The following is a 21,555-nucleotide window of genomic DNA, read 5'->3' as shown; positions in this document are numbered from 1 at the left end:
ATAAGCAAGCTCTTAGGACCTGGTTTAGCACCTTAACCCATGACACAAAGATGATAAAGAATTCTGAAGTCAAATCCAGAAGTCATGATGAACTAAATCTAGCAATTAAATGAGTTATTTATCTGGGACATGTGATTTTGTGCCAGATAATTTTAACGTCTGTAGTTTCAGAATTCTATTGGGAGCAAATTATTTTCCTTAAGCACTAATCTCAGCCTCTTAAGACTTAGCCAATACTCAGCAAACCTTCTAAATCCAGAAGAGGAATTGTCAAAAATCCTGAGCCATGACAGCTTTTGAGAGTAAAGTTCACACCCTCCCATGGCAACTGCTTTGAAGAGGTCTTTCGTTAGGTATTAGATGTTCTAACATGCCTTTTGAAAAAGTCACGTCACACTTTATATAGCCATAATTCATATATGCTGTGTAACTACCTTTGACCTACAGTCAAACCAGTGACTTAATGAAATAAACCAGAACCAACCTAGAAATGTGTATTTCAGACATTTGTTCAAGTAATATGTGTAAATTCTTTAGATATAACAGCCTATGTATACTTGTATAGTTGTATAAGTATACATTTAAAAAGCAATTTAGAGAAGTTATATAAGTATACATTTAAAAAGCAATTTAGAGAAGTGGTTCCTTTAGAATTTAACAAAGAGGTTTGAATTGAAAAAGATCTTCAGAGACTATCTATGAATTGGAAAAATGAGATTAAATGACTTGCTAAAAGTAACTGTCCTGTTAGCTGCAGGCACAGAACTGGCAAACAGGTTTTAAAAACTTCACCTATAAATTTTCTTCCTCCAGTGCTGAGACATTCGGTGTCTTAATTTGGGGAAATAACCAGACTTCTTTGGTATTTGATCAGAAAAATAGCAACAACTAACAAATTCACTGTAAATAAATTGCTTTGTTGCCTTGTAGAAAACAGCTAAAAAGAAGGATTTAGTCAGAGAACCTTGTATTTTATGCCTTAAATTTAGAGAATGAAAGCGCTAAAAGTATAATACTTAGACTACAAAATCACCCTTGAATTATTTTAAAATAATTAAGCAGAATACGACACTTCCTTTAGGTATTGGCAACATCCTTCGGTTCACAAAAAAGAATTTTCTACTTGATGTTTAAGTCTATACTTTTGTGGGAGGTGAACGAAATTTAGGCATCAGCCTTAAGTAGGACCTCAGGTCACTTACCAACTGTGGCAAGATGTTATATGGTGGTAAATAATCTTACCCAGCAGGCAAAATATTTTAAATGGCTTTGCATTTCACATAGAGATGAGCAATTTATCAGGAAATCTAAGGATGATAAAGGGACCTGTGAAGAGGCCTTGTTAAAACTGAGGACAACCAGGTTGGGAGTGTTTATCTAGGGTCCAGGTGTGATTCACTGCAAAGAAGCACTTAACGCAGAACGCATTATGGGCCTGGGCTTTGGCAAAGTGAATACGGAAATATTTCACACTCTCTTTACCTCACCCAAGTTACCTGTACATCGAAAGCCCCTTTCTTAGATGTGTGCAATGAAACGGGAGAAGATAACAGTCTTTGCTTAGCAGAACTATTCTTCCTGTTTGCCTGATTCGAATATCTGAAAATCTAACACCCTGCTCTATTTTTTTTTTTTTAATTTTCAGTGAAAGTGAAATTTTAAGCTTTAATCTAGAGCAAAACCTTTTAAAAATAACTGACTGCCAGTGTAAGGAGAATTTTATTTTTTTTTAATTGTGGTGGCTTAAAATATGGTGTGACCCAGGCTCAGTTTTAGTGTTTAAGACAGCTAAAAACCAGTTTTTGTCTTTCACACTGAGGAGTGAGAGTGAGACCCTGTAAAGAGGTCACTAATAAGGAAATTAACTATCACTTGACTAAGAGGGCAAAAACATTCTGAAATAAAAGAATGGCTTTGTCAAAGACCTATACTAGTGAAATTTCCATCTATAAAATTATAAATCTGAGTTTCCTATTTCTGGCCTCTTGACACTCAATTTTACTTAGAGACATTAGTCTCATTATTCAAAATCCCTCCAAGTCTGGTCTTATTATTAATGCAACTAATGAGAGAATCTTGTAAAGAAACAATAGTCTCTCATTATTCCACTCTTCATTCTGTGCCGGTGTGATGAGACTTGGGGCTGCCATAAGGAATTATCACAAACTTGGTGGCTTAAAATAATTTGTTCTCTCACAGTCTGAAATCCTGGTGTCAGCACACCATGCTCTCTCTGAAGTCTCTGGGGGAGAATCCTTCCTTGCTTCCTCCTAGCTTCTGGCAGCCCCCAGCCATCCTCAGCATTTTTTGTCTTGCAGCTATTTCATTCCTATCTCTGCTTCTGTCTTAACATGGCCTTCTTCTCTATGTCTCTGTGTGTTCTCTCCTCTTCTGATTAGGACAGCAATAATCAGTATATTTAGGGCCCACCCTAATCCAGTATGATCCCATCTCCATCCTTACCTTGATTACATCTGCAAGGACCCTGTTTCCAAATAATGTCATCTTCTGAGGTTCTAGGTGGATGTGAATTTTTGGGGCACATTATTAATCCAACATAGATATCACATCAAATAAGTTGCATTTTAATGCCTTGCAAACAAAATCATTTTAAGAAACAGAATCATCAGTTTTATCAAAAAACAACATCAAGCTTCAGATTACAGGTAAGACTATCATGAAAGCGGCCTGCAGTGATCTCCCTTGTTTAATTCCTGTTCAAAGACGGGTTCCAGACTGGGTGTCAGCAGGCAAGATATCTGTGGCTAAAAGAAACTAGTAGTTTCTTTGGTTGTTTAAAACTGCTCAACACAGTTCTGAAGGAGCTGAAGGTCTTGGTTCATTGTCATGTGGAAGGGCACCAAGCAGAGAGAATTTGTTTTGGATTATTTCTGGGATTATCTACTCTGCATGAGCTGCCTCATGTAGCTCTTTCACCACTTTGCTATCCTTTCACCCCTGATGACTGTGGGAAAAAGAAGCCAGCAAACATGAAGCTGGTCGATTTACTTTTTTAATGGGAGAAATTCGTGAAACTACTGTCCAGAATTTAGTGTGCAGATTTTTGCAGGAATTCAGATATCCATACCATACAGGATGTTGAAGTGTGTCTTGCTTTGTTCCAGGGCATATAAATTAGAACTGAATACCAGAGACTCCTTAGGTCATTGGGCTTTTCCCAGCAAGTGCTCAGCAAGACCCCCTAGGAAAGGTAAAATTAGGGCAAGGAGGTCTGCTCTCCAACCTGAGCTCAAGGAGCAAACCTCCCTCTTGTCATTGGGTGTTTTAGTTGCCTTGGCTGCTCAAGCAGATACCATGAAATGGGATGGGTTAAACAATGGGAATTTCCACACTCACGGTTTGAGGGTGGAAAAAAGTCCAAATCAAGACATCATCAAGGCAAAGCTTCCTCCCTGAAGACTGTGGCATTCTGGAGCTGGCTGCCAGGGATCCTTGGTGCTTGGCTCCTTTGTCACATGGCAATGCGAATGGCAGCCTCTCCTGGCCTCTCTGTTCATTTCCAGGTTCACCTGAACTTCAGCCTTTGGCTGCTCCCCATGGTTTTCTCTCTATCTATCTGAATTTCATTTTGCTTACAAAGGACTTTAGTAATAGGATTCAGACCCATCCTGACAGAGGTGGGCCACACTTTAATTGAAGTTACCTCATCAAAAGTCCTACTTACAAAAGGTTTACACCCCCAGGAATATGTTAGATTTAAGAACAGGTTTTTCTGGGGTACATACAGCCCCAAACCACCACATGGGGGAATAGTTTTCTCTCAACATCCAGAAACGCCCCCTTCCCCCCATTGAAAACTGTGGCTAGCAGGCATAATATTTTAATCTTTAAAATGTCTTCATCGAATCGTTGGCATTAGGTGCTTGGCATTAGACAAATCAAGAATTAAAACAGCTCTAAGCCTTAGTGAGAGTCACACACAGGTCAAATATTAAAATTTTGAAGTTTGGCTTGGCTAAATATCAACATTCATTCATGAGTTTTTTAACACTTGTTTCAAACCACATAATCTGAGAACATAGAAATTCAATCAAATTAAACATTACAAATCTGGGGATCTGCAGTAGAAATCAGTCAAGCAGCCGTTGGACTGTGTAAGTGCCTGGTAGAATCACTGGAAATGCCAACTATCTAAAGAATAGAATTTCAGATGTGAGTGAAGAAAGGTGGGAGAGGCAAGGCATTCTGATTCCTCTAAACATAACTCTAAATTGCTTTTAAAAATCTGTGGTTCCAGTTCAGTTTGTCTTTTGAACACAACCTCTGTTAATTCCTTTCAGTTCTTTGTTTCAACACCAGTTTTCAGCTATGATGCCGTTTCATACTACAAAATATTTAGTGACAAGGATGGCTACAAACATATTCACTATATCAAAGACACTATGGTAGGTTCCTTCCAAGATTTATCTCCTCAAAGATCACTCACTTGAGGTTGCTCAAATAACGCTGAGCTTCACACAACATAATGTTTGTCTTTTTATAGGAAAATGCTATTCAAATTACAAGTGGCAAGTGGGAGGCCATACATATATTCAGAGTAACACAGGATTCACTGTAAGTACTGCATGAGGCACGGTGCACCATTCAGGTTTTTAATTGATGGATGTACACATGATATGGCATCACCTGTTTTAGTTGCATTTTCTGTTTGTTATTTACTCTATGGTTTCGTTCAGACAACTGTGATTTCATTAATATAGCATGTTCTTTAAAAACTAGCTAACATAATTTCCTTTTGGAAAGTATATTTGGTAGGTGGCCATTAATTATAATTCTGTAGATAATTATATAGATAATATAGATAATTATATACCATGTATAAAAATTTTAAAATAACAACTGGCTCTCAAGGCAAACTTTACTCTTGAGTACTTGGAGCAATGAGCAAGCTTTAAAAGTACATGGAGAGAGGACACAGAGATGGAAATTATGTATAGCTATTCACTATTATATAAGTATAATATTATCTATAACAGCAATAATTTATTTCACAGTTACTGTGTACCAGATAATGTGATGTATAAATGACTATCCCAGGTTTACAGATGGGAAAAAGGTTACTCAGAAAATTTAATTACCTTGGCCAAGGCCACACAGTTAGTTAGTGGCAGAACTAGGATTCAAACCTCAAATAGATAAACTCTAAGGCTCTTATTGTTAACCTCAACACTGACTGTCTTTCTTCTGGTTCTGTCCTTTTCAGTACATTCTGCATACTGTCTAAATAAACCATCTTAAACAGTCATTTATAATAAGCTGTCTCTAAACAAGAATGTACAGTTTCTTCCTTTCACCGCTAATAAAGTCTAAATTCAGGGACACTCTCTCAGCACTCATAATCTGCCCTCCAGAAATTTTTGGACTTCTAGGAAGGGAAGGGAGAATCATCAGCCCAGGATAATTAATGAAAATCCTATCAGAAACCTATTGCTAATCTATGGAATTCTTTGAATGGTGAGCGAAGGTGTTTGGACTTTGTATTGAGCAGCCATTAAAATCACTTGAGTAGAGGAAATGAAACAGAAGCAAATGGGAGATTAATCTCAGGTGTGGTCTGTTCAGAAGGAGAGGCAGACTGAGGGCAGGGAGACCCAGTTGTGGTCATAAGCTAGGCCGGGTGATAGAGGCCTAACCCAGAAATCATGGCAACAAAATGTTGACTCCTTAAGGGCAAAACTCTGCTGCCTTCTGTTTTTGCATCCTTAGCACTTAACACAGTGCCTGACACGGAGCAGGAGTTCGAAAAATATTTGTTAAATGAATGAGAGGAAGGGCGAGATGGTAAAGGCAGTGCAAAGGCTCAGTAGGACTGGTGGATTACTGTAAAGGAAAGAGTGAACGTGGGCTGGGTTGCAAGCTGTAGAGATGAAGAGAATTGTGGAAGCTTTGACAGATAACAAGAAAGCTGCAGGTTTTAGCCACAGGAAGTTCGAGATGATGTGGGAAAGGCAAGTGAAAGAGATGATGATAGTTTAGAAGATAAATTTAATATTAGCAATGAGTTACCAATGGGTTGTATTATGTTGTCTTTCCCTTTTACTTGGGAATAACAAAGTTTTGTAACGTGAAGAAAAGCAGTACCTGGACCTTGCTGAACATCTTGAGAGTTACAAATTGGTAAACACATCTTGGTTAGTCCAAACTTTCATACCCTATTATGCGCTTCCTGGGGGAGAGTGGGGGAAGAGGTTTCTTGGTGATATTAAGATGAACTCACAGAGGAGTGAAAATAATATCTCTAAATTGAATTTCCCACTTCATCTCTGGGTTAAGACTGGTTAGAACTGGAAACTGGATACTTAAATAACAAGTTGTTTTCTCTTGTGACTTGTTTTGGATTTGGATAAATTAACATACCCCTTTGAGTGGTATTCAAGTGTGGATGAGTTCCCTTGATTTATAGCAAATGTATCTACTGTCAGGGCTCCTGTAAAATAAATTCAAAATGTGTTCAGAGTCACAAAAATTAAATGATGTGATACACAGAACTCAGTACTGTTATTCACTATGTAAAAGGAAAGGTGATCAAACATGTTACTTTATTTTTTGTGACTCGTCAATTACTAAACCAGAATATAACAGAAAAAAAAAAGTGTTCAGCATAATTTAATCTTTCACTGATGATCTGGAGGTTAGAGTGCCCAAAATTCAATGCTTTGGGTAGTGGTAATTTGTCTACCTAAGTGCCAGTTAATAAAGAGTGTAATTGGAAGAATGTTGGACTATATTGTTTACTATTATTTTAATACTAATAATCCTATCATCATTTAAACATCAATACCAATTTAATAATTGCTGTATGTAATTTCAGATTTTATTCTAGTAATGAATTTGAAGGCTACCCTGGAAGAAGAAATATATACAGGTAGTTTATGTCAATTCATTCTGGAGCTTTTATATATTGATATTTGAGTAAAAATATATCAGAGTTCTCAGGGGATACAGAATATTTTTAAAAGCCTCAAATGTAACAAAAAATCATTTATGAATTAAGATAAAATATTCAGAAGGTGTTGTGTACCACATCAGTATAAAAAAATATACACCCCAGAAATGTTGGCTAGCTCAAAATGTTTGTTTTCAAAAGGAACAAAACAAGACATTCTGTATAAACTGATATAAACATGGTACTAAACACTTCAACCAAATGTGGAGTTAGTTGAGGACTTTCATTGATTTAACCCATATTCTTCAAGTACCTACTGTGTAACAGGCATTGTGGACATAATGCCGTAATTTGTCATTTCTTTTACTAGGCATAGACCTTTTATGATCAGATACAATTCATCTTCATTCATATACTAGTATTTAAATTTAGTCTAGCAGTCCTTTTGGTGGTTAGACTAATACCCTCAATGTCCCCTTCTGGATGTGCAAATAAAACAACAGTTACCGTGTGCTGGTAGTTGACTAGATGCCAGGCACCCTTTTACCTGCTTCACATGTGTAATCTTATTTAATCCCCAAAACAACTCAATGATGCAGGTGATGTTGGAGCCCAGACTTTTACCTGGGCATGCTGACCTCTGACCCCTTGCTGTTAACTGCCTCCCTAATGTTTCCACGATCATACCAAAGTGTGAACATGAACTGCTGGATTCAGAGCACAGAATACTAACCATGAACAAGGAAATAGGAAATTTTCCCTGTGCCACATTCCTCTTTTCCCTCCTGGATCATGGCTCCTTGTCTGTTGGGAAGAATCCCTCTCTGGAGCCAGCGATGTCTCTGGCCGCCTCCTGTCATGCCTGAGGCAAGGTCGGGAGACAACCCCAGAAGGATCTCAGGGGTGGCCGCAAGGTAACCTTACCAGTCACCGTGGAATACCAACCTGGCCCCTGCCCCGGCATAGCACCACCTGGACGCCCTCAAATGGGTTCTGAATCTGAGGGTTTGCGGTAAGGCCCAGGATATGTATATTGAAGTCGATCACCCAGTTCAGGAACCACGCAGAGGGCTCTGCTGGGGAGTGTGAAATCAATGTGGTGCATGCAGATTGGCTTGAGTGAGAATGCACGGAGGGAGCATTCCCAGGAGGAGTTTCCATGAGCCCAAACAGCCATCCAGGAGGAATGGAAGAAGTAGTATATACTTAGAACCATGGTTTCTTATTTTCAATTTGATTGCTACTAATTTCCCCTTCCAGGTATATAATAAGAAAAGGAACTCTTTCTTGTTGATCCTGTCAGATATTCTTTGTATATTTTGCCATGGGATAGAAAAAAGAGCGATGAGAGGAGGCAGAGCTATGCATTCCCGAGCACCCTGTGAAGTGTAGATTTACGGTTATGGGAAGTGACTCCCTCACTCCTGATGGAGGTGTTAGGTATTTCCCCCACCCCAGGAAAACCACAGAGGGCTTCTCCCTTGAGGTCTGTGCCTACACACACAAAGCCAGATAAAAAAATCAGGCTATGTTGAAATACTGAGATTCTCCTTTACTTTAAATGATATTGGCAACAGAAAAATAGAGTGGGTTTGATGTCAATATGCAAATTAGTCATTTTACATGGAGTAGTACATTTTGATAAATACAATCTCAAAATTTCAGTTTTATTTTCATTTCCCTCTAGAATTAGCATTGGAAGCTATCCTCCAAGCAAAAAGTGCATTACATGCCATCTAAGGAAAGAAAGGTGCCAATATTACACAGCAAGTTTCAGCGACTACGCCAAGTACTACGCACTCGTCTGCTATGGTAGGTAATGTACCTTAACACGGACACCACCATCCCTTCTGCCATGCTCTCATCCTTGACACCACCATCGGATTCACAGCTACAGGGTACTGAGCACTTATTATTTGCAAAGATGTTTACCTTCAGAAACTCATCTAATCCTCACAAAAAATAAAGACAGGAAGTTAGGAAGGTATTACTATCCCCGTTTTGCAATTGAGGAAACTGGGTCAGTAACTTGCAAAAGGGCCACATTACTGGGGAGGAAAAGGGCCAGGAAACAAGCTCAAGTCTATTGACTGTAAATCCCACGCACTAAACCAGCATGTTCCATGACACCATGATGTCGCATGCAAACATTATCTAACAAGTTCAGATACAGCAGAATTAGAACACTATCGTAAAAAGAAGCATTCTCTGGCCAAACGGCTGCTGGACTTTCGCCCCATTTGCTTGGAGAGACGTCAAACTCCTACAGGCAGGGGAAAGAACGGTGGCCTTGAACCCTGGGGTCCTTGGAAACCAGTGATTCTTTGAACTATAGTTTCAATGTGGATGGAAAATAATCCTTTGTCACTCAGTATTTTTTTCTGAAATTGGAAAACATAGAAGTAATTCATTCAAATAAAAAAAATCATAGGTAACAAAACATACAAAAGATTTTCTAGTTGGTTGAGCCGTGTGTACATGCAGTGACTAATGTCTATCCAAATAATTTTTAACTGTTTTCCCTCAGTTTATTTAATGAATATTGTCAAGAGAACAAAAAATGTTGAGAGACAAATAATTTTATTTTATGCATGATGTTTTTATCTGTATCTTGAACATTTGGCAAGCAGTGAAAGAAGTGAGGTTAGACGATGGGTAGATCAATGAGCTATGTTGGGGTCTGAGTCATCATGGGGATTTGAAAAGATGATTTAGGAAATCTCTAGTTCTCCAGTCTCTGCCCTCTGCCCCAAGCCAATACCCAAGTTGCCTGAGGTGGGTGGGGACTTCAGGAGAGGGGGAGAGTTACATAGTGCCTGCCACTCTCCTGTTTCTGATGTCAACTCTATTGTCAGGGAGAGGGGTTAGGGAACAAATGGAATGAGACTGGTTTTGATCTCTGTTTAGTGGTAGAGGCCCCCAAGGCTCCTCTTACCTTCCGTAACAAAGGCCACTCTTACAAGCCATTTCCCTCAATCCAGTCGTGTGGCCCCATAACCTCATCCACAGCTCATCTGACTACATGGAAATGAATAAGCATTTTGACCCAGAAGCTCCCTTGAAGATGGCACAAGGTGTCAGTTTGATACGACACTTTTTGTAAAAAAAAGTTTGCTCAGTGACATCTTTGGAATGTCAAGAGATTGTTGTTCATGACCATATGTGTTGACTGTAATGATGGCATTTAAAGGTAAACGTCCCTCTCAAATTATGTGCAACATTGCTCAACCCAAGCTATGTATTATTTAACATATATAGAAAGCTTTCATATTAGGCATCTAGTATCATTGAACTAACCATACTGGGGCATTTGTTTATCTATCTTTATCTCCTTGGCAGCGCAGACTGTTATCTTTTAATCTTTGTATTCATAAGACTGAGAAGATTGGCTAATACATAATAAAGATTCAGTGTTTGCTAAATGAACATAAGGAATATGAAAGCGTTGCTCTCTTGCAAGTCTACCAAAACTCATTTTATGCTGCTAAAGACATCAGTGACCTTACACCAACATACATGCACGTTTATATTTGTATGCATTCTGCATTTGTATAACATTTTAACACCTTTTAAGAGCAATATACCACATTTTATATTGCTTTGTGCTCCTAATAACTGCTTGAGCTTAGATAAGGAATCTAAGTCTAAGCTCTCCTCAAAAGTTGAGGGAAGAGTCCTTTCCTTTCTAGAACTTGAATCACTTGACTTTTCCACCACTCACTCTTCCTCGGCAGTATGGTAATTTCCCATTTAGCAAAAAATATACTGTGTGGGAAGCACCACATCATCTGGTGTTTTTGAAGCTCCAGTAAAATGAGTCACTGCACCATCACAGGAAAAACCTTGAAATCTTCCCTGTAGGACTAAGAGTAAAGCCTCATTATGTAACCTCAAACTCTCCAGAGGGATGGTGAGTAAATCCCAGATTATAGGATTAAAGCAGATAAAATCATATTGGTGATGCTGATGAAACAAAAGCAATACCCAAAGGAAGAATTCTAGGCAATTTATGCTTCTCTGCTAGGACCACACCCTCAGGCCACTTGTGCCTTGGGCAGCCAATCAGTAGTTTGTCTCAGTTTGGGGAAGAAGTATTTGCCATTTGTCGCAGCCAGAACTGCACACCATGAATTTTACACAGAGCAGATGCTGATTGACTAAAGTCTAGAAACTTCCATCCAGGTCTCATTTCCTTACTTTCTGGCCAAAATAGAATATGGGTGCTGGTCCCTTTTAATAACTTTGAAGAAAAACAGACAAAAATTAAAATCTCTGCCATTAAAATGCCATACAAATCCAAGACTCCACACTATAAAGAACTGTTGGTTTTTGATAGAGCCTAATAAATAATATCTCTTTTACTCACCCCCAGGTTTGGAACCAATTAAGTTAGACGAAGGAGTCAGGGAGATGAAGATCAAAATGTTAGCTTTATTACAGGTAAAGGCTGGTTGGAAAACATGGCTCAAGTGTGTGGCTTCTTAATATTGCATCCAAGAATTAGAATTACTCACACAAACTTGGGTACAACTGGACAACCACAGAGCTCCCTTGTGGGACTGGCACTGTGCCACCTACAGTTCTGAGGGACAGATCAAAAGTGTGTTCTCTGCAGGCAGAAAGATGCCAGGAGAAAGGTGGAAGAAGGAGCTACTCATACCCAAGTGTTCTCCCAGAATTCCCCAAAAATGTCATTCCTTCTCTGCTTGAGTGGGACCTGGGGCACTACTCCTGGGACACTCCCTCCAGCAAAAAGGAAGCACCAGGAATGGTCAAATGACTATCTACCCCCAATGGCCATGTTTGTTGCTCCTAACCTATAATTACCTGAACAAACGTATCTTTAATATTGTATTTCCAGGTATTATTTTATTCCACAGATCATGTAAGTTATAGATAATTAGCATTTATTTATAGGTCTCATGAAAAGGGCCGGTTAATGCACAGAGAACCCAAATTCCATGTTGGACAGTGGTATGCCACCCAGATTCCCCCACCTTCAGGATGAAACACTCATTTCCCCAGCTGCTGAAAATGCTGGTGACTGCCAACTCCCCACTGGGTCGTTTCTCTGGAGACTGCTCTCCTCAGGCCACATCCACGCTGGGGTATAGAAGTCTACCCTGTTGCCCCAGATGGATACAACTCTGCTAACCCTCTCAACTCCAGAGCTCCCTGTGGGGTTGGCTGAGGCTCTGCTGTGACCACTGCAGTCCCCCTTCTCCCTATGCCCCATCTGCCTCCCCTACCCCCACAGGTGTTCATCCCAGTAGCACTTCCTGATGAACTTCGGGCACAAAAAACTCTGTCTGGTTCTGTGTCCCAGGACCCAGACCTGCCACAGCGTATTTGTACAGGAAAAGAATTCTAAATAAATTTATTTCTGTGTGTATGAATTACATAAAAAAGCCATGCTGAATTTGACCCACCCAAATTAACTGAATATAGAACCTAGATGCCAAGTTAAAAATACATCCTGGGTACTGGTGAAGGTTATTTGGTAATAAAGACACAACTAAATCTGCCTCAGTACAGCACGACATCTTCCCAGAAGGCCATTTGCCACTGCTGCTTCCGGGATTCATTTGTGTAATTTGATCTGAACTATAGGGTCACTCTTGGAAAGGTGCACAAGCAATGTTTTTCTCACAACTGTTCTTTGACTGGACTCTGACCACATGTGGAGTTCAAATGTTACTTAAATGGTAATGTCCACTTCTCTATGGGAAAAATATAGATGCAGAATTAATGGATGCACTTGAACCTGATACCTACTAATCACAAATACAACCAGCAGTTCTTATTGGAAAATATGTGTTAGTTGTTTTTAAAATAAGCCATATTTTTGTTTTAATCTTGTGCACAGGTCCAGGTCTCCCCATTTCCACCCTTCATGATGGCCACACTGATCAAGGTACTGTCTCTTGCATGCCAGAGAAATTCTCAATGCTCTGAGATAATACAGTAGAGGAAGCAGAACATTTCCCCCATACTGACAAAATGAACTGTGATGAGATTCTGTTACCACATAACTTATTATTACACAGATTTGGTTACTCTTTGGGTCAAACCTGGTGATGTGAAATTTATTAATTATTTGTAGTCTGAACCTGGCATAACTCGGATGAGTTATAACAGAGAGATTGGGCTTATCTTCCCAAATTAGCCTTGGAAAAAGCACAGAAGCTTGGAATTGGAAGGAAACAGGACATTTAGTACAACCTCCCTCCCAAATAAAAACTCCTGTCTTTTTTTTTTTTTTTTTTTTTTTTTGGTAACATCCCAAACTGGAGACAACTTCCAGATATAACTTCTCCGGTTCAGAGCAGAGGGTGACTATCACACTAGCTTTTTTTGTTTTAACAGCTACATCACACTGTTGCCACATATGAAAGCCCCGAAATTTGGGGGCTCTTTCCATTTTCAACTGCTATCAAGACATTCCTCCTCCAGCCTGTCTTTTTGATATTGGTTCAAAATAGTTCACAGCTCAAAGATGACCGTTTTTGCTCTCAACAGAGTTATCCAAGTGTATAATTGGTCTGATTCTTCTCCTGCTGGCTCTCCATTACCTTTTGATTTAGTATTAAATAACATTATAGGGCTGGAGTTGTTGGAGACTAGAGACAAAGAGAGATAAGCGGGTACTACTTCATCAGCACTCCTGCCTGCAATTGTCCCCGGATGGTTTTGGTGACAAGTCAGGAGATGGCTTTGAGATTAGTTTGGCTGCCAGCTCAGTGGCTCAAGTATAGGTGAAAAAAAGATAATGAGGAAACATAGAGTCAATTCAAGAGCTCTGGATAGGGCCTGCAGTGTAATAATGGGACTGTGAACGTAGGCTCGTTTTGAAGTTATTATTGTTTTAACATTTTGTCTAATAATGAAACACTTTTTAAAAATAATAGATTGTATTTCTCAATTTGTCTTATCTCAAGCTTCAGTTTAAAAAGTCTGAAAGCAATACTACTTTCAAGTTTGTAAGCTTTTGTCTTAATGCAAATCACCATAGATGTATAATCTCTGTTTTGTCATGACTGCAAAATAAAGGTGAGCTTCCCTTTTCCCATAGCCAATTTCTACTTTCTTAATATCCTTGACATTTTCCTGCCAGATACTTCACCCAATACTTACAAAACAGTGTTCATTTCACTATCATATATGTCATATATATATATATATATATATATATATATAAATATATATATGTATTTCTTTTCTGACTCACTGAGTAAATTGCTCCTAAATCAAATTCTTTTACAACAGAATTCCCCAAACTTGTCTTATGATGAAATTCACTAATATGCTTATTATAAATACAGATTTTCATACCCACCCTTGGATATCCAGTTCAATCAATCTTGGGTTGGGCCAAGGAATCTGTATTTTTAGTAGTTGCTCCAGACGTTTTGGGAGCTGCTGTTTTAGAGTAGATGCAGTGTCTTCTGTTTTTTGGAGTTTTCTTACCCACTTACCATTGCGTTCCGTACCAGTAATCTTCATTCAACAGATAGTCACTGAGCATCTACCACATTAAGCTAGACACTGTTCTAGGCACGAGATCTGTCAACAGAACAGATCCCAAGTTAGACCTTGTACCTGTCCTCAAGGAGAGTACGGACCAGTGAGGAAACGAAACGTGTGAATGGGCAGTTACAGTACAAAGTGGTGTGTACTATGACAGGGGAAATACAGGAGGCAAGAAAGCTCAAAAGGGCTCCTCACCTGGGATTTTAGGGTCAGAAAATGCTTCCTAATGATGGCTACATCAATCCTAAGACCCATGAATGTGAGGGAGGGATAGATGCTGCTTGGATTAAGATTGATGCTTTTTACTTAAAGAGGGGACTCACCGTGGAGAGCAGGATAGGGGAAGATGAATTTTGTTTTGGGTGTAGAATTTGACATACTGATGGGATATCCAAGTGGAATTGTCCTTTAGTTACATTGTTCTGGAGCTGAATGTCAGAGAATCGGTTTGGACTGAAGACGATGATCAGAAAGTCATCAGTTTATGACTTGTTTACTAGGCTGTGGAAGTGGATAAGATCAGCAGAGTGGGAAAAAATGAGTGTGGACAGGGGGAGTGGAGAGTGAGCTTAGAATGAAGCTATGTGGAACCGCGCCATGCAAGTAATAGAAAGAGAAAGATGAGCCGGTAAAGAAAATGGAGAGGGAGCAGAAGGAGGAGGACAAACTTGAGAGTGTGGTGTTAAGGAAAGCAGGGGAAGGGAGGTTCTCAGGGAAGAGGGAGTGCTCAAGTGTGTCAAATGCTGCTCTAAATCTTTGGATTTAGCGAGAGGGAGATTAACATTAGCTTGGCCAGAGCAGTTTCAGGGGAGTGGTGGAGATGGACGCTACATCAAATTAAGTGTAGGCATGCAGACAAGGTCAATAAAAAAGATAATATTTTCAGTAAGCCTGACTGTGTAAGGAGGGGCCAGTAGAATGAAGGCTGGGAGGAACTGATGGAGATTTAATTTTATTTTTTGAAGATGATAAACAATGAGCATGGTTAAATGCTGATGGAGAAATTAGGAAACCAAAAGGGTTGAAGACAGCAAGGAGAGAGGTTCCTGAGAAGTTGGGAGGGAATGGAGTCCAGATTACAGATGAAGAGGTTGGTCTCTTGCACTGCGAATTGGTTTTTCCACAGATTTTTCACATAATGTAATTAATGAGCAATAAATCATATTTAAACAAAAAATCACATAGACTCCATCATTATCACACTTGAATTCATCATATTGAAGGTTCTACACATGTATATAGAATATACACTATGTGACAAGTATTAGTTACTGAGTGTGCTGGGTATTGATTACACAATGATGCATGAAAGAAAGAAAAAGGTGCTGTCTGACCTGTAGCACCCCTTGCCAGGTGACAAACTCTTAATGTAAAGCCAATAGAGAAGCTCAGTGGCCACGCCTCACTCCCACAGCTCTATGAAATTCCAGTTCTCCTCCAAGGGGTGGGAAAATTGCCCATTTATCATCCATAAAAGTTCATCCCTGGACTGTAGAAGCACTGGGTAAATTTAGAATCAAATTTGTCATTTCACTAAGTCATGAATCAGGAAAAGTTCAATAGCTAGGAATAGAATGCAGAAGTCAAAGGTGTAGCAACCTGACAACACTTGCATATTGTCTCCGACTTTTAGTACTTGTGGTAAAATAAGAAGAAAGAAGGGAGGGGGGCAATTGGGAGGGAGGAAGAGAGAGAGAGAGAGAGAGAGAGAGAGAGAAGCCATTCTGTATGTTTGCTTATCTCCACACAGTATTGATTCCCTTTAATCCATATTATCTCCACATACAGAATCTACGCAAGGAGAATGAAAAGCTGGCTCAGATTTAATTAGAATTGTGTATTCATTTTATTTCTTTAACACTAAGATCCCACAGGTATCTCTTTCCTGATGGATCATCCAAAGTTAACATGAAATTTATTATGTGTCTTGTACAACTCATATCCAAAACATCTATACTTATACTAAGATTAAATGTAACACGTTGGAGGAAAATGATATAAGTATATGAAAACTGAGAGTTACAAGGGAAATGGTTTGGCAAACTTATGTAGTTGCAAGTGCTCCCCAAGTTCCTTCTCTTCAAGAGCCACTTTTTAAAAAGGCACAGAAGCAAGAAGTCCACAGGATGTCTTTTGTAGCAATCACTACATCTCAGAAGTCATCCAATCTTTTAAAAAAAAATGCTATAAACTCCACATATTATATGAAAGATTAACTTCTCTAGAAGACGCCTGGTCTCAGTCCAAGTTCAAAATAAAATTTATAGAAAGGTCTTTATTGCTAGAAACCTTTTACTTATACCATCAAACTATAGCATTCAGGAGATCAATGGATTTGTTCAGTTTCAAAGAGTACAGTGTGAAACATAACTGAGTTTAAGTATAAATAGCACTTTTTTAGATGATTTTTTAAGACGAAAGACAGAGATCATAGTGTATTTATGTATTTTTCTCGATGATATAAAGCTATTGTGGGAGAAAGTGTTTGAAAGAATAAGATATACAGTAATTCAATTATTTTTAAAAATGTTCTGTATTAATGAGGTACAACAGGAACAGGTTAGTAAGTAACAAAATCAAGGAAATAATATTTGACTTCATACATTGGAAATTTAAAAACAAACTTTGTAATTAACTACAAAAAGAATTATTTTAAATTTAAGGGCTCAACAATCCAGATTTTACTTCTACTACATTTTTAGTAAATGAAGGAAGAAATGTACCTATTCACTCAAGTCACAGCTTTCAGTTGGAGATGGGAAAATGTGGTTGCATACAAACTGTTGCTTTTGCAATTATGCTTGAAATGTGTTTCAGTGCCACGAGGATCAGTTTAGGAGATGATTATTGAAACGCGATGCCCTTCATAAGCTGTGCCTGCTTTAAAGTCTGGATGAAAAGAATGTCCATCAATGCAAAACTCGTTAAACAATCCTTACACAGTTTCAATTTCATCCATATTAAAGCTAAAGGAATTTTAAGAAATGAAATTGTTATGAGAACACTATTAATTAACAATTAACATTTATTTTTTTAAGAACTTAAAATCCTGGAAGAAAACACAGAATTGGAAAAGTCTTTGAAAAATATCCAGATGCCTAAAGAGGAAATTGAGAAACTTGAAGTGGATGAAATTAGTAAGGTTTCTAAAAAATTTGTTTATAGATTTGAATCTGCATACTTTTCCTGCTTTCTAAAAAAAATTATAGGGTAAAATGTTGCAGTCCAAACTCTGCAGTATATTACAGAATCTTAATTAAAACAATCTTATTCTAACAATGTTGAGAGTTTCACTAAACATCTTTAATATATTTGAAAATGAGATTGATTTTATACTTTTTCAAAGCTCCATTAAAAACAGAGCTTAACTAATTTTAATTTTAGAATGTGTGCCTCTAGAACAAACACTAATTCAAGATTTATAGTTATTTATAAATTAGACAAAATATGTAATAAAATGAATTTAAAACCTATTATTGATTCATAATAATTTACTGGATATGACTTGATTTTATGATGTATATTATTATTAAAGAAAAAAACGATGCCATGGGTACTTCAGGATGAAGATTTTTTCCTTTTTTTTCAAAGCTTTGTGGTACAAGATGATTCTTCCTCCTCAATTTGACAGATCAAAGAAGTATCCCCTGCTAATTCAAGTGTATGTAATATTTTCTTTTGTGTAAAAACTATTTACTGAAAATATGTTGGATGAAATGCACATTTATGAGATAGAATGAACCATTCTCCTTGGTAACAGTTCATATTGGTGCTGTTTTTATGTATTCCTCAACTAATCAGAGTAAATAAAATATGGCTATTTAAAATAGATTGAGGAAGTTTTGAGATTTTAGATGGACTTGCTTGCATTTGCTGTGTTAAATATCCTTTGTATGGCAAATTGCCGAATGTGTCAGAATACCTTAGAGATAGAGAAATTGCAGCCAAAAAATATTGTAAATCATCTTAACATCTTATGTAATTGAGTTAGAAATGAAATAAAGGAACAGAATACATTTAGTAGAATCACACCCAAAATCAGTGCTGACCTATACACAATTTGCTTAAAACACCATGCATTTTTTTAGTATATCTTATGTCTGCTTTTAGCAAGTGGCAGGTGGCAGAAATGACGAAAAACCCACACATATTCCTTGAAATGCCAACCCTAGATGTATCCGTTTTGGGGAATAGGAGAGGCTGTGTCCCAAAACAACTTCCTTGTAGCAAACCTGTGGGAAAAGCCTGGTCTTCTCTTGATTTTGAGCCAGTTCTAATGTCATTGTCATTTAAATTTCATCTCACACATGTACTGGGAATCACTAGAGGCAATGCATGTCCATGATAGAAAGTTGAGTGTTATAAAGGCATCAGAGACTCTTTTTTTCTTTTTTCCTTTAGGTACGGTGGCCCCTGCAGTCAAAGTGTAAGGCCTGTATTTGGTGTTAGTTGGACATCCTATCTTGCAAGTAAGGAAGGGGTGGTCATTGCCTTGGTGGATGGTCGAGGAACAGCTTTCCAAGGTGACAGACTCCTCCATGCGGTGTATCGAAAGCTGGGCACGTATGAAGTTGAGGACCAGATTGCAGCTGTCAGGTGAGCACCTTTCCGAACAAACCATAGTAAACGTGCAATAAATGTCATAAATCGCTTTGGGTTGCTCCATTCTTAATGAAAATTCTTTTTTGTCCACTTTTCTAATTGCATCTAAAACTAACATTGATATTAAAAGGATATTTTTGCCCAATGTGAGAAAAAAATTATTCATGGAAGAGAGCCAATAAATGGATAAAAACATGATTTATAGTGATAAATGATAAATACCCTCTTTGGATGTGTCAGGTATTCTAAAGTCCTTTGATTTATTACAATGGCTGACAACTGGCAGAAAAGGCTATAACAATTTGTTTAACTCTAGAGATGATCGGAATTTGATCAAGCATTGTGAATTCTGCCTCAGAAGTTTAGAAATGGTTCAAGATTTCCTCAGCACCACATATTTTAGGTGTTAGGCCCTCATTTGTGGTTATGTTAGCTGTCAAGTTCAGCTACCATTTGCATGAAAATGTTTGCCTATTTTAATTTGACAAAAAATATATTCATTTTACATACAAGAAATTATATTACTAAAACGTTTAGAGGAAAGACATTTGTATACTGAGTTCTTTCTTCCCAACTACATTCTCAACCACAGTTATTAGCTTACTCATCTTTTTCTGAAACAAAAATAAAATCGTCATCAAAATTGTTACTTACTTGGAATCATGGCTCAGGTTCCAAGTAGTTGTTTCCTAGTATGTTTCTCTGTAGTTGTTGGGCTTCTATTATTAAAATGAAATTAGGTGAAGTAAGAGAATAGTAGTTTATAATCTAAAAACTAATATAGGTTGATTGTACTCTCAGTCACGGATATATATATATATATATATATATACATACACACACACACACACACATCCATGAGTAACAGCTAAAAATCAAGCACCGTTTCACAGAAGAGCAATTTATAAAATTCATTAGTACTTTTCTCTTATCACTTTAATATCATTAATAGCTATTGATTTCAATGCAACATCCACAAAATAGATTGCATTTAATAGCTAGGAGCCAGGCCTGGGTAACACTTTTTTGTATTTTTGTCTCTCATCAAAGCAGAAGAGTTTATACTAAAAAGTATTTATTTTTTAAAATAGAAAAATAATCATAACTCATATATTTGCAAATTTTTTTATTTTCTGAAGTCATACACATACACTTACACAATGAATATTCAATTAAAACAAAGACTATTTGAGTAAAATCTGAAAAACTGTTAAGTAGATTATTAAATAGCACTGTAGTCTGAACCATTAATCCACTCCTAACTTCTGGGAGGCTCCATCTTTCTTACTGATCCAGATTTTTGGCCCTTCCACTGTATCATTTTTGGAGGAGTCTTCTTTCTGACACAGAAATATAAGAGAGATTGCTAAAAGAAGAATAGCACTGAGAGATCAGTTTGTCATAGAAGACTGTGGTTTGCCTTAAAGATTATATTAATGCAACTGTCAGTATCATAGCCTTAAGTCCTTAAGGGATTTTTTGGCACTGTAGTTCACATCTATTTTTATTTATTTCATGCAGTAAACACCAAGGACATGAAATCCCAGGACTACATGAAAACACATAGATGAAAATTATGCCTCATGTGTAATTCAATTAGATCTTTTCCAAAATCAGTAGAACCAAATAGTGATTTCTTCTGGCTCTGGTAAAAAAAAAGAAAAAAGAGAGAAAAAAAAAAAAATCACCACCACCACCACCACCATCATCATCATCACAAACCACCACCACTACCAAAATAAGCCATTAGATTTTCATGCACTTATTTAGCACCACAAATGCAGCATTCAGATTTAAGAAGAAAAATACCTCAAGAAATAGAATAGATAGCTTCTTAATGTGTTCCTTGGATGGAATGAAATTTTACACCTGAACCCAGGGTATGAGCCTTAATGAAAATTGTTATTTCTGATTTGCAACATATAGTACATTAAGCTACAAATTCCACCAAATTTCACAATAACACCAATCTGTTTGGCATTTGGAATTGAAGATGGACAAGAGTTGGTAATTGGCTACCTCTACTTTTCTGAGCCATTTTTAGGATAGAATCTGAAGAAAGTCTTCCTGCTATTGGGCAGGCAAATATTCACTCATTTACTCAGCCATTCAACAACAGATCAAATGCTAATATATGCTATTGCAGTGCACTCTGTGTAAATTGTTCAATTCACAATCTCTGCTTTCAGTGCATTCACAATCTGGTAAACGTGGGTAAACCACATGCCCTCTGAGGGGCAGCATTTCTGTTGGATGGGACTCTTCATGAACACATCACAGCGAATACAGGGTGGCTGTGTGACCCTTTGTGAAGCACAATTGCAACAGTAGAGATGGAAATTGGGCTGGCTGTGGCTTTGCTTGGCACCATTATTCTGCAGAAGTGAAAGAGAAGCCTGGAAATCTGATGCTTTGAGGAAAAGGATAGATTTATAATGGTAATCCTGGGAACATTTCAACCACATGTCTGCCAAAGAAGCGTTTTAGGAATCAGACACCAAATGCCTAACCTGGGA

At 37.8% G+C, this 21,555-nt stretch overlaps 1 protein-coding gene across 1 annotated transcript in view; it reads left to right on the top strand.

Annotated features, from left to right (window-relative positions):
* Positions 1 to 21,555, top strand: part of LOC119544346 (fibroblast activation protein alpha) — a 69,067-nt gene that overhangs the window by 33,634 nt on the left and 13,878 nt on the right. The window contains exons 13-20 of the mRNA XM_037849763.1: positions 4,302 to 4,406; positions 4,505 to 4,575; positions 6,833 to 6,886; positions 8,595 to 8,719; positions 12,774 to 12,821; positions 17,476 to 17,574; positions 18,029 to 18,098; positions 18,839 to 19,033. Of these exons, the coding sequence (XP_037705691.1) occupies positions 4,302 to 4,406; positions 4,505 to 4,575; positions 6,833 to 6,886; positions 8,595 to 8,719; positions 12,774 to 12,821; positions 17,476 to 17,574; positions 18,029 to 18,098; positions 18,839 to 19,033 (767 nt within the window). The remainder of the gene's footprint in view (positions 1 to 4,301; positions 4,407 to 4,504; positions 4,576 to 6,832; positions 6,887 to 8,594; positions 8,720 to 12,773; positions 12,822 to 17,475; positions 17,575 to 18,028; positions 18,099 to 18,838; positions 19,034 to 21,555) is intronic.

Source organism: Choloepus didactylus, chromosome 9, assembly GCF_015220235.1.
Source record: "Choloepus didactylus isolate mChoDid1 chromosome 9, mChoDid1.pri, whole genome shotgun sequence".
In the NCBI taxonomy this organism is placed as follows: domain Eukaryota; kingdom Metazoa; phylum Chordata; class Mammalia; order Pilosa; family Megalonychidae; genus Choloepus; species Choloepus didactylus.
The sequence above is the reverse complement of the archived record's forward strand: the minus strand, read 5'-3'. Positions and strand labels throughout refer to the sequence as shown.